Source organism: Arabidopsis lyrata, assembly GCF_000004255.2.
Source record: "Arabidopsis lyrata subsp. lyrata unplaced genomic scaffold ARALYscaffold_8, whole genome shotgun sequence".
Lineage (NCBI taxonomy): Eukaryota > Viridiplantae > Streptophyta > Magnoliopsida > Brassicales > Brassicaceae > Arabidopsis > Arabidopsis lyrata.
The window spans coordinates 22443249-22455471 of NW_003302548.1; the positions used below are offsets into that span (position 1 = coordinate 22443249).

General features: G+C 33.6%; 4 protein-coding genes across 6 annotated transcripts; 3 read left to right on the forward strand and 1 right to left on the reverse strand.

Annotated features, from left to right (window-relative positions):
- The first annotated feature begins 1070 nt into the window (after positions 1 to 1070).
- Positions 1071 to 2613, forward strand: LOC9301099 (uncharacterized acetyltransferase At3g50280). Its single transcript, XM_002864978.2, has one exon. The coding sequence runs from the start codon at positions 1167 to 1169 to the stop codon at positions 2511 to 2513; it is 1347 nt and encodes a 448-aa protein (XP_002865024.1). The 5' UTR covers positions 1071 to 1166; the 3' UTR covers positions 2514 to 2613.
- A 393-nt stretch (positions 2614 to 3006) lies between these two features.
- LOC9301100 (F-box protein At5g67140) lies at positions 3007 to 4485 on the forward strand. Its single transcript, XM_021034907.1, has 5 exons — positions 3007 to 3245; positions 3354 to 3500; positions 3740 to 3875; positions 3968 to 4066; positions 4141 to 4485. Exons 1-5 carry the CDS (start codon positions 3157 to 3159, stop codon positions 4354 to 4356), a joined length of 687 nt encoding a protein of 228 aa, XP_020890566.1. The 5' UTR covers positions 3007 to 3156; the 3' UTR covers positions 4357 to 4485.
- LOC9301101 (PI-PLC X domain-containing protein At5g67130) lies at positions 4419 to 7042 on the reverse strand. 2 transcript variants are annotated; one of them, XM_002866670.2, is made up of 8 exons: positions 6660 to 7042; positions 6443 to 6565; positions 6066 to 6203; positions 5878 to 5976; positions 5482 to 5785; positions 5170 to 5393; positions 5010 to 5096; positions 4419 to 4911 (listed from the first exon to the last, which is right to left on the reverse strand). In XM_002866670.2, the coding sequence occupies exons 1-8, from the start codon at positions 6762 to 6764 to the stop codon at positions 4708 to 4710; spliced, it is 1284 nt and encodes a 427-aa protein (XP_002866716.1). In that variant the 5' UTR covers positions 6765 to 7042; the 3' UTR covers positions 4419 to 4707. The 2 variants fall into 2 exon arrangements, with proteins under 2 accessions (XP_002866716.1, XP_020890559.1); XM_021034900.1 differs by having other exon boundaries at positions 6665 to 6762.
- Positions 7043 to 8575: 1533 nt separating this feature from the next.
- LOC9302789 (E3 ubiquitin ligase BIG BROTHER-related) lies at positions 8576 to 11796 on the forward strand. Of its 2 annotated transcripts, XM_021025315.1 has the most exons (5): positions 8576 to 8916; positions 9574 to 9687; positions 10150 to 10272; positions 10681 to 10803; positions 11375 to 11796. In XM_021025315.1, exons 1-5 carry the CDS (start codon positions 8728 to 8730, stop codon positions 11633 to 11635), a joined length of 810 nt encoding a protein of 269 aa, XP_020880974.1. In that variant the 5' UTR covers positions 8576 to 8727; the 3' UTR covers positions 11636 to 11796. The 2 variants fall into 2 exon arrangements, 1 of the variants encoding a protein (XP_020880974.1); XR_002331851.1 differs by lacking the exons at positions 8576 to 8916; positions 10150 to 10272; positions 10681 to 10803; positions 11375 to 11796 and adding an exon at positions 8999 to 9113.
- Positions 11797 to 12223: the final 427 nt, after the last annotated feature.

Sequence of the window (12223 nt, forward strand, 5' to 3'; positions counted from 1 at the left end):
TATTATAACTTTTAATGCATTATACTTTTAAGTTAAATTAATTTAACTAATTTAATATTTATTATATTAAAGAGAAATTGTTAAAAATTTAAAATAGTCACTTAGTTCAAATTATACATCACTATAAGTTAAATAAAACTAAATAATATATCAATGTAAATTATATATCATAACCATCATTTCCAGATAATATAAATGTATTGTTAACTACACGAAATATTTCCATCATTTTTTAAAAACTAAATTCCAAAATGAAAAAATAACTAAAAGTAAATAATACACTATTGTTAATTATATATATGCATTATAACTTTTAAAGTTTAAATTCTACATATGCAGTATCCCTTATAATTTTAAGTTAAATTAATTAACTATTTTTAATGCACACATATATTTTATATGAAATTAATTTAACTAAATTTTTAAAAGTGTCACTTAATTAAATTATAATTTACATTGATATATGTGTGCATTATAATTTACATTGATATATTATATAGTTTTATTTAGCTTATTAGTTTTTTTAAAAAATTGATGAAAATACTTCGTGTAGTTGACAAAAAAAGGAAATACTTCGTGTAGTTAACAAGACATTTATATTATTTGGAAATGATGGTTATGGTGTTGCACACATAACTGATGATAGTTCAGGGATGTCCGTATGTAATACCAATAGTTCGTGTAGTTAGCGAAACATTAAAATAGTCTGCATGTGTGGTGATGTGTTGGCGTATAGTTCGTGTAGCCGGCAATGATTTTTTCTTTTGTTATTGTTCCATAAAGATTGATTTTTTAGCTTTTATTTTTATTTTTATTGATTTATAATAATAAATCGTAAACTTAAAGGCGTAATGATTAAAAATAGTTAACTTACTTAGATTACTATTGGTTGATAATTATTTTAAAATATGTAATATTAAAATTAATATTCAAATGATTAACAATGATTGAATTCTTAATATACTTGAAAACTCTAAAACATAAACTATTAGAACAGGGGGAGTATGTATTTTTTTTTATTTTACATGACACTAGTTTGGTATGTCATGTCCGAATTTGAATTAAAAAGTCTGAAGATAAATACCAATTATACACACTCCACTAGTGTAGTAGTCAGTAGAGGACTCGTATTTTATCAATTATCATCATCTCCTCGAGAAAAGAAAATGGGAGCTGAAGTTATAGTGATCTCTAATAGCATTGTTCGACCAGAGAGCTACAGCGAGGAATCGGATCGGGTTAAGATCCATCTCTCTCCATGGGATCTCTTCTTTCTACGATCCGAATACCCACAAAGAGGTCTTCTCTTTCCTCAACCCGACTCGGAAACCCGTATAATCTCTCAGTTGAAATCCTCTCTCTCCGTCGCGTTGAAGATCTTCTACCCATTCGCTGGCCGTCTAGTCAAGATCGAGAACGAGGACGATGGAACGGCGTCGTTTTACGTCGATTGTGATGGCTCAGGTGTCAAATTCGTCCACGCTTCAGCTAAAACTGTTTCGGTGAGTGATGTTTTAGAACCTGTCGATGGTAATGTGCCTGAGTTCTTGAATCGTTTTTATCCGGCGAATAGTGTTACAAGCTTTGAAGGGATATCGGATTCGTTAATAGCGTTTCAAGTAACTGAATTGAAAGATGGAGTTTTTATAGGGTTTGGTTATAATCATATGGTTGCAGATGGATCTTCGTTTTGGAGTTTCTTCAATACTTGGTCGGAGATTTGCTTTAACGGGTTTGATTCCGATCATCGGAGAAAGTTTCCTCCTTTGCTTCTCCGTGGGTGGTTTCTCGACGGGATTGAGTATCCGATTCGAATTCCGATCTCGGAGACGGAGACACCGAACCGGGTTGTTGTTACTTCATCGTTAATACAAGAGAAGATTTTTCGAGTCACGAGTAGAAACATCTCTGAGCTTAAAGCGAAAGCTAACGGCGAGGTTAGTTCCAATGATCGGAAAATCTCGTCGCTTCAAGCGGTTTCAGCGTTTATGTGGCGATCGATAATCAGAAATAGTGGTCTGAATCCGGAAGAAGTGATTCATTGCAAGTTACTGGTGGATATGAGACGAAGACTAAACCCTCCGCTTGAGAAAGAGTGTTTCGGGAACATGGTTGGATTCGCGACGGTGACGACCACGGTCGCGGAGATGCTTAACAATGGGCTTGGTTGGGCTGCATTGCAAATAAACAAAACTGTTGGGTCACAAACGAATGAAGAGTTTAGAGAGTTTGCTGAGAATTGGGTGAAGAAACCGAGTATACTGAATGCTAAGGCTTTTAGTAATTGTATAACAATTGCTAGCTCTCCGCGGTTCAATGTGTATGGAAACGATTTTGGTTGGGGTAAACCGATTGCGGTTCGAGCTGGACCGGGAAATACTACCAATGGTAAACTCATTGCGTATCCGGGGATTGAAGAAGGAAACATCGAGTTTCAAACGTGTTTATCGTCTAGTGTTTTGGAGAAATTATCGACTGATGCAGAGTTTTTGAAGTATGTATGTGTTGTATAAGTAAAATCATCCAAATCAAACGTACTTTTTTCTGTCTTGAATAAAGAAAGAAAAAAGTTGAAGATGTGAAACGAATCTTTGTCAGCAAATTTGACAAATCTTTACTTTTTGTAAATTAATGAATAAATTAACCTATTAATAATTGACAAATCTTGTTCTTCTTGCAAAAACACATTGAACACGAAATGTACAAATGTAAGAAGAGAAAACAAATTACAGATACGTAACGTCAAATTAACCACTAAAGTAATACTTTTTGAAGCAACACAAAAAATAATGTATTTTGAGTGAAAAGAAAGATTTTATTACGATCCGTAGGACGTGGCACGTGCCACGTGGCGTACAAAAGAAAAAGACCGAGTCTAGAGTGTATTTTGCCCACGCAAAATGTTGGACCGTCTAATAAAAACATTAATTGAATCAATATAAAAAAATTGTTGATCAAAAAAAAAGAATCAATATAAAAATTAATTTTTAAAAAATTTATAACGATGAAAAAGTATGACGGAACGATGACCACATCTTCTGCAGTTCTATGAAAATGATGACAACATCTTCTTCCTCTGCAATTATGAAGAACTAATGATATATACAAACTTCTTGATACATAAAGTTTTCAAGAAGCTCTAAATTCATACAAGTCATGGATGAAGAAGCAGCGATTGATCGATTACCGTTAGACCTTCTGGCTTATATATTTTCATTGGTCACTTCTTTCACCGTTTTGGGGCAGTAAGTGTTTTCTTTGATGATCGTTGCAAAGTTTAATCCTTTTCTTTGAATTAATCAAATTTTTTTGAGGGGAATTGAAGTTTTTTGGTGGAATTTTGGGGGTTTTAGGGCAAGTGGTGTTTGCAAGAAATGGAGAAAAGCTGTAAATCAATCGATGGCGAGAAGAGAATCTCTGAGCTTTGCTGGTTGGAAAATGGACGATGATTCCACTTCTCGTCTTGTTCATCTTGCTTACAACCTCAAAGAACTCGACATGTAATCTCTCTTTCTCTCTGCTTTCCTCTGTGTTTGCTTCTTGTTCTCTATGATCACGATTTCTAAACTTAACCTTCAATGGAGGATCTTGATCACTATCGAGAGTCGAAACATTGGTGGATTTGTCTGAAATTTCTGGTCAAGTTTCCAACTTTACCTTTGGGGTGTTTGAGAGAGGATATTGACTTGGTCAAAAACAGAACAGAACTAAAAACTCTGTTTTTCTTTCATATCTGCAGATCTCGGAGCAGATGGGGTTGTCATATAACTGATAATGGTCTTTACCAAATAGCTTCTGCAAGATGTGTTTCCAATTTAAACTCTGTCTCTTTATGGGGGATGACCGCCATTACTGATTCTGGTGTTGTTCAACTGGTAATCTAATACCGTTTTATGTGACTTGGAATCTTGAAGATTTGTTTTTTTTTAAATTATCATTTCAGAGAATCTTGATTTGGATTTTACAGATTTCAAGAACTTCTTCACTGCAACACCTAAACATAGGAGGAACCTTTATAACCGATGAGTCTCTTTTCGCTATTGCAGAACGCTGCCATCATCTTAAGGTAACAACAATTACTATATATCCATCTACTTTTCTATTTGGAACCAAGAGAATCACTCGGAATCCCTTATGCAGACAATCGGGATGTGGTGTTGCCGTCATGTGACAGAGAGAGGCCTTCTCGTTCTTGTAAACAAATGCGGAAAACTCGAATCGATCAACTTATGGGGAACTAGAGTTCCTGTGGATTGCTTCATTGCTTTACTTACAATCAGTCCTGCACTTCAGATCAAACCCATGGAATTGCTTCTCAATGCTCAGAATCCACCACCATTGTTGCATGCTGTCTAGTGTTGCTCAACATTTGTCCTGTTTGTTGTGTACATAGTAATTCATAAAATTGAATCTGCATATATCTTATGCGTTCTCGGTTCTTCCATCAATAACATATATAAATTATACAGTAAAGTTTCTATTAAAGTAGAATTGTGTCTAAATATATATAAGTTGCATAACATTCAACAGAAGCTGAAGACACACATACACAATATTTCTGCCTATGCGTCTACCATTCAAGAATCATAACAGAAACTCTTTCTAAGGGAATTCATGTTTCCTGAACTTAGGATCTCTCCTTCGTTTTAAAGAAGTGATCAAGATTCTCTAACCCAATAATCTCTCCAAGCGGTTTAATAGGTTGTGTCATAGTAGAAACATCAGGAATGGCAGCCATGAGAAGCAGAAGGCAACAATAGTGTTTGGTGGATAGACAACAGAAGCTACGGATCTTGAGAACTGAACTGAACCTGAGTAGCTTCCACCTGAGTTGCTTCCAGCCGTTGAATCCATGTTTGGAGTTCTTGTCTGTAGAGTAACATTTTTGCATGAACCATAGGCTGCTCCTGGCTGCAACACCAAGAACCAAAATTCGGGTGCTAGTTTTAGATGGTTTAGGTTTGTAAGATCTCATTCCATATCCCTACTTACGTAAGCGCGGGTATTACCTGGCAGGCAGCAAGAGTTTCACAACCGCAAAGTACTGGTCCATTCATTCTATCCAGAATTTCGAAAACGCCACCTCCATCACTTCTCTGCAAATATTATGCTTTGTTAGCAAGATCTCGCAAAAGCTGTCATATTTTAGCTATATGATTGATTCAGTACCATGTAGAAGTTAACAGCAAGAAAGTTTGGCATTCTATTCCCTCCTGACTTTAGACAAGTCCCAACCATCTCAGCAAGTGGAGCTGAGTGCTCTTTGCAAGCGTCTTTCTCAACCGGATATGTTGGGAAGTAATTCATCAAGAAAAGCGATGAACTTTTTGAGTTTAAGGGTTGTGATTCTTTTCTGTTAGGACAAGAACCTCGCTTCACCCCGGGATCTCCAGCTATACACATCATAGGAAAGTGGCAAGAGAAGGTTAATCTCCAAGACCATTCCGATAACAAAGATTTAAAACTTTTTGTAATACTCACATTCATTTTCAACCATGTATCTCCATTGATAAGCAACGCCTTCTTCATCTTCTTTGGCGGCGACAGAAGTGAAAACGAGGAGCCTGTGATTCTCTTGCACCATATCAGTCACAGTAGGCCAATCTTCTCCTTTTCTAGGCATTTTAGAAACAGGAAACCAGTACTTATCCAAACCAGCGTTGGCAAATAGAGTTGATAAGCCTTTAGGTCTGTGCACATAATCCTCAATTATGATGGTAACAATCTCTGTTGGGTTCTGACTCAGAAATGCCTCAACTTCCCTCAGTGTGTTAATTGCAGGTTGCTGATTCAAAAAGAAAACAAAGTGCACATTTACCAATCCAAACAGGTTTCAAGCTTTCTATCCAACAAGATTAAGCTGAAGATAAATCTTACAAAAGCGGTGAAGTTGAAACATTGCCCTCGAAGAGAATGGCAAAGCCAGATATCGTTGTTGAAGTCATACATATCCAGCATTAGCCCTCTAACTCCATTCTAGAGAAAATAAAATTAAAAACACATTCAAGAGTTTTTACCAAAGAAACAGGAATCCAAAATAAGAGAGTTGGTAACAAGGAAATTACTTGTAGCTGATTAGTAATCGTATCTTCTTGATTGTAAAAAGTAATCCTCTCAACACCTGGCAAAGGTGGTGCATTTGCATTGCTAAAGGCATTATGAGTCATCAACCATGTATACTTGTTGAAAGGCAATCCATTGATCTACAAAAAAAAACACACAAATTTCATCACTAACCAAATCTTCAGCAAAACACATCTTCAAAGTTCAAAACTCTTGATACAACCAAATGATCTAGACTATCTTTTAATACAAACCAAATGAAAATTTCAGCAAAACCCATCTTCAAAGTTCAAAACTTTGGATACAACCAAATGATCTGACTATCTTCAAAATGGAAACTCTAGAGAAGATCCAATTAATTATAGGAACTAAAACTTACAATGGAAGTTGGAATTGTGGCTTGGCCTCTTGTGCAGACGGGTTTACTTCTTCCAACGGCAGGACAGTCTCCACAGTATAAACCTTGGACACAATCAGTGGCCGAGGAGCATGAATCCAGCAGCTGAAAAAGACACAAAAAATGCAAAACCCCTAAAGATTTAGACCCCAATTTGATAAAACCAGAGAATATATAATAGGCAAAGAGAATCAAGAACCTGACAATTTCCATTAGAGCAAGCTGAGGAAAAAGAGAAGAAGATAGAAAGAAGAAGAAGAGAGACTGTCACGGCTCTGCATAAGCCATTAATGCACGCCGACATCGCTCCTAAGCTTATGCAGAGAGAAAGAGAGAGAGAAATCTGAATGATGTTCGATCTACTGTTGTTGCCTGTGGGTTTTTCTAAGACAAGACAAAAGACATGATTAGGTACTAAAACCCGGGCTTCATCGATTTGTTAATTAATCCTGGAAGAGAGAGGAGCAAAAGAAAAAGATTAGCTTTGCTTTCCTTTACTTAGACAAGGTTGAATCTTTTTCCCACCTCCTGAGAGAAAACGAAGAAAGGATTAGTAAAGAAGATGACCCACTTTCACAAGTAGTTCAATTTAGAGCAAAATACAGTTGTAACATTATAATAAAATAACTACAGTTTCTAGTCTTGTACACCAACCATACGACGGTGACATTTTTTTTGTCAAGCTTTTTTGATGGAAATAGACAACAGTGATCTTGGAAAGTTTATAAAAATAAGCAATGATGGTTTTATATTATTTCTTCTAGTTGTTAGGTGGTCTATCATAAATTTTTAATAATATTATTTCACAAATCAATATTTTCATTCTTCAAATTTTTGCTAATTTACTAAGATGTTTTAACCTACTGTATATTATTATTAGATGATACTGTATTTTTTTCTATTATGGTTAACGGTGCTCACATGCGTAGGGACACTCTTGTCTTGTTGCTTGTCTCTTTGCTTCTTCCAAGGAAAAATGTTACATTTCAATCATCTCTCTATGTGTGGATCAATACTATATAATGTCTAGGTGAAAATTTCTTTTAACGAGATTTATCTCCATGCCTATTTCATCTACAGATTCATCAACTGATCAACAAGAGACATATCGAATTAGTGACACTCTTGACGATCGAATGATTGATTTCCATAACCGATTTATTCACATTAGTCAACAATCTAGATTTGAGAGAGGAAATATTACTGCCAAATTAAACCTATGACATCACGGTTGTCGTTACCGTATGAATACATTTATAACATCTCTAACGGTCAAATGACATATCATATTCGTTTTTTCTTAATAACTTGGTGATTTAACACTCTCAAGTTTCTATAATTATACTCTTGATGTGTTTTTAACTTTGGACGATACACTATGACGTCGTGTAAATTCATTCTCTCAGTATCTCGCTCTAACGCCAGGCCCATTTACGTATTTTACTGAGCTTCTGTTAATTGGACCCAAACTCTCTCTTTTAAAGCCCAAGACCCAAATAATGTAATCATCATGTGAACTTACTTGTTTGTGTATCAAAATAACGAAAATAACATGCGTATCTCCGGTTTAAAAAGCGTTCTGATGACGTTGAAAGCAGATATATAAAGCCAAAACATAAAATTTACTTCCTTTTTTGTTGACAGCGACATTTATTATTTCTAGTACTTATTCACTATAAAATGATATTTTTCCATTGAAGGATATGCAATGCAATAAAGAAAGAGATATTTTTCTATAAAATACCATTTCAATTGTATTATTAGAGTGATAATTTAAGCAGGCTCCTTATTTTCAAATAAATCTTCCGAATCCATCTAAAGTTCCAGTTTTATTAGCTGTCATAATTTTTTTAATTGAATTTTTTTACATTTTTGGACTCCAAACAATTGTAAATCGTGGTCTTTTTTACCCTTAAACCTTTTTGGTATAAACCTTTTTTCCTTAAAGTAGCTAAATCCTTTGTATCCATGGATGCACTGAAAAGTGGTTATATGCATTATTTATCGTTTAAACCTTAATTTGGTATATATGTTTTTCCTTTAACTGAGCTACAAAGGATTTGGTATTTTGTGGTTTTTATTTGTTGATAACGTCTTTTTCTTCTAATATTTTATCAATATTAAGACTATCCTGGCCACTCAAGTATTTGCATTTGAATGGAAGAGTTAATTGGTGAAACTTGAAAGTGTTAATTATCTTTATAAATACAGCTTAATCTAGCACCTTACAAGAAACTTGTCTCAGGTAATATTTTTTCTCCAAAAGCATGGATCAAAACGGAGACATACCGGATAGTCCTTTTAGCTTCATCTGGCTACTATTTGGAGACGACTGGCATCTATGGGACACTTACCCAACAGTTGACGCTGATGCCATCTCTCCAGATCCAACTGTTGATGTGAACCGTGATAGTCCGACGATAGAGTCCGGTTCACTTATAAGGACAGTTAGTTGGGTAATTATCTATTTTCTAATGTTTTTCTTTGAGAGGATACTAAAGCTTTTGGATATAATATAAACATTGAAATTGTTTAGGAAGAAGATTCGTTCGAGCAGCACTTCTTACAGTCATCGATCAATGAACAATCTGAAACAGCATCACAAGAAGAGTATGCAAGTGTGTATTTTCATGAAGACACCTTCACATACCAGGTGTAGTTACTATACTATAGTATATATCTTACACTAGATTAAGTTTCGATATGCAAATATCTTACCATTAAAATATATTTAGAGTTTATGAAACAATATTTGTGGAAATAAGATGAAAAATTATTGACATTTGAATGAAAAAGAAATGGTTTTTGATTTGTTATTATATTTAGATATTCCGTGAGATTTACGTAATTATTTCCCGCGTCTTTTTGTTTGGTCTTAAATTTCCGGTGTTTGCGTGGGAAATTAAAACATTGAATATCGCTACTACAACTAATTCAACTCTCTTATTGAAACTATATAAAAATTTTGTGAGATAAAAGAAGTGAATTACCAGCTAGGTAATAAATATAAAAGTTTTCCCCACTTTGTTTAGTTGTGAACTTGGTATCTTCTAATGTCTGTCTTTTAGAGGTATGAACTTTTGGATATTAATATAAACACTGAAATTGTTTAGGAAGATTCGTTCGAGCACTACTTCTTACAGTCATCGATCAATGAACCATCTGAAACAGCATCACAAGAAGAGTATGCAAGTGTATATTCTCATGAAGACACCTTCACATACCAGGTGTAGTTACTATACTATAGTATATATCTTACACTAGATTAAGTTTCGATATGCAAATATCTTACCATTAAAATATATTTAGAGTTTATGAAACAATATTTGTGGAAATAAGATGAAAAATTATTGACATTTGAAAGAAAAAGAAATGGTTTTTGATTTGTTATTATATTTAGATATTCCGTGAGATTTACGTAATCTTTTCCCGCGTCTTTTTTGTTTGTTCTTAAATTTCCAGTGTTTGCGTGGGAAATTAAAACATTGAATATCGCTACTACAACTAATTCAACCTTTTTGTTGAAACTATAGAAATTTTTTGTGAGATAAAAGTAGTGAATTACTAGCTAGGTAATAAATATAAAAGTTTTCCCCACTTTGTTTAGATGTGAACTTGATATCTTCTAATGTTTTTCTTTTAGAGGTATGAATTTATGGATATAATATATAGACATTGAAATTGTATAGGAAGAAACGGTCGAGCAGTCCTGGGCCTCTTGGTTACAGTCATCGACCAATGAACAATCTGAAACAGCATCACAAGAAGAGTATACAAATGTATCTTCTCATGAAGACACCTTCACATATGAGGTATATTATAAATGATAAATCTAGACTAGATTAAGTTTTAATATGCAAATATCTTGGAAAACTAGTAAAGTGTTTACATCACATTTGAAAGAAGAAATAATGATTTTTTTATATTTAAAAAAAGAAAAAGATATTCCGTGAAATTTACGCAATCATTTCCCGCGTCTTTTTGTTTGGTTTAAATTTCTCGTGTTTGCTTGGGAAAACATGAATATCGCTATTATAACTAATTTAACTTTCTATTGAAACTATAGAAATCTTTTGTTAGATAAAAGTAGTAAATTACTAGCTAAGTAATAAATATAAAAGTTTTCCCCACTTTGTTTAGTTGTGAACTTGGTATCTTCTGATGTTTTTCGTTTAGAGGTATGAACTTTTGGATATAATATAGACATTGAAATTATATAGGAAGAAACGCTCGAGCAGCACTGGACCAACTGGTTACAGACATTGACCAATGAACAATCTGAAAGAGCACCACAAGAAGAGTATACAAATGTATATTCTCATGAAAACACCTTCACATACGAGGTATATTATAAATGATATATCTAGACTAGATTAAGTTTCAATATGCAAATATCTTGGAAAACTAGTAAAGTGTTTACATCACATTTGAAAGAAGAAAAAATGATTTGTTTTGATATTTAGATATTCCGTGAGATTTACGTAATCTTCCCCGCGTCTTTTTTGTTTGGTTTTAAACTTCCGGTGTTTGCATAGGAAAATATTGAATGTCGCTACTACAACTAATTTAACTCTCTTATTGAAACTATAGAAATTTTTTGTGAGATAAAAATAGTGAATTAGTATAGCTAAGTAATAAATATAAAAGTATTCCCCACTTTGTTTAGTTGTAAACTTAGTATCTTCTAATGTTTTTCTTTTAGAGGTATCTTAGAACCTTACATTTTTTTGCAAGATAACATTAGACATTTAGTGCTTCCAGTATTGATAAACCAGTCGGTTGCATTTCCTACATGTAGAAGATATTAGGAAGGACTCTCTCTAATAAAAATTATATGTACCATTTTAGTTCTTGATTAAAGAGTTGTAGAGTTTAGATATCGATCGCTTTATTAATGATTTTTTTTTTCTCTAGGAACTATTGAACCTCACTGAACAAGCAGGAAATGTAGGCACTGGTTTAACCGTGGAAGTCATTGATGAGAATCTAAGAAGAAGGAAGTATGAAAAGCGTAGTGACGATGAAACGGAGATATGTGTGATCTGTCAGGAGAAATTGGAGGACAATGAAGAAGCTTCGAAACTGGGATGTGGGCATGACTTTCACTTCGAGTGCATCAAGCAGTGGCTGATGGTCAAGAACATGTGTCCTCTTTGCAATCAAGAAGTCGTTTAAATGTTTTATCAAGTTGGAAAGATTCCATTTATTTAGATGTCAAGTTGGATTTTTGACTTGATTTCTTATTACCATTAGAACTATTTTGCTATGAACCATTATTATTTTAATTACCATTATTTCCCTTTTTATCAAGTTTGAAAGATTCCATTTATTTAGATGTCAAGTTGGATTTTGACTTGATTTCTGATTACCATTATTATTTTTTTGGCTATGAACCATTATTATTTTTAAATACCATTATTACCCTTTGGATGCATAAAAGAAAAAGGCTGATGATCACGAACATGTTATCGCCTTTGTATTGAGTATTATAATATCGAAATTTTATTTTGTGTTAAATAATCTTTCGAAATGCATGCTGTTTATTCACAGTACTTTACCTGTGGACAACAAAACAAAAAAAAAGGAAAAAATGATTTTTGTAATATGTCAAAAATGGTGAAACTGTTGCAAGACCTTACTTTTCAAGTAATTGTCCTTTTTCATGTTTAGTCATAATAATTATTAAATAGTCTATCAATGCTCTATCTTATCAATACCATTATTTTTCAACCGTTTCATTTACTGATTTTATATTAAACTTTT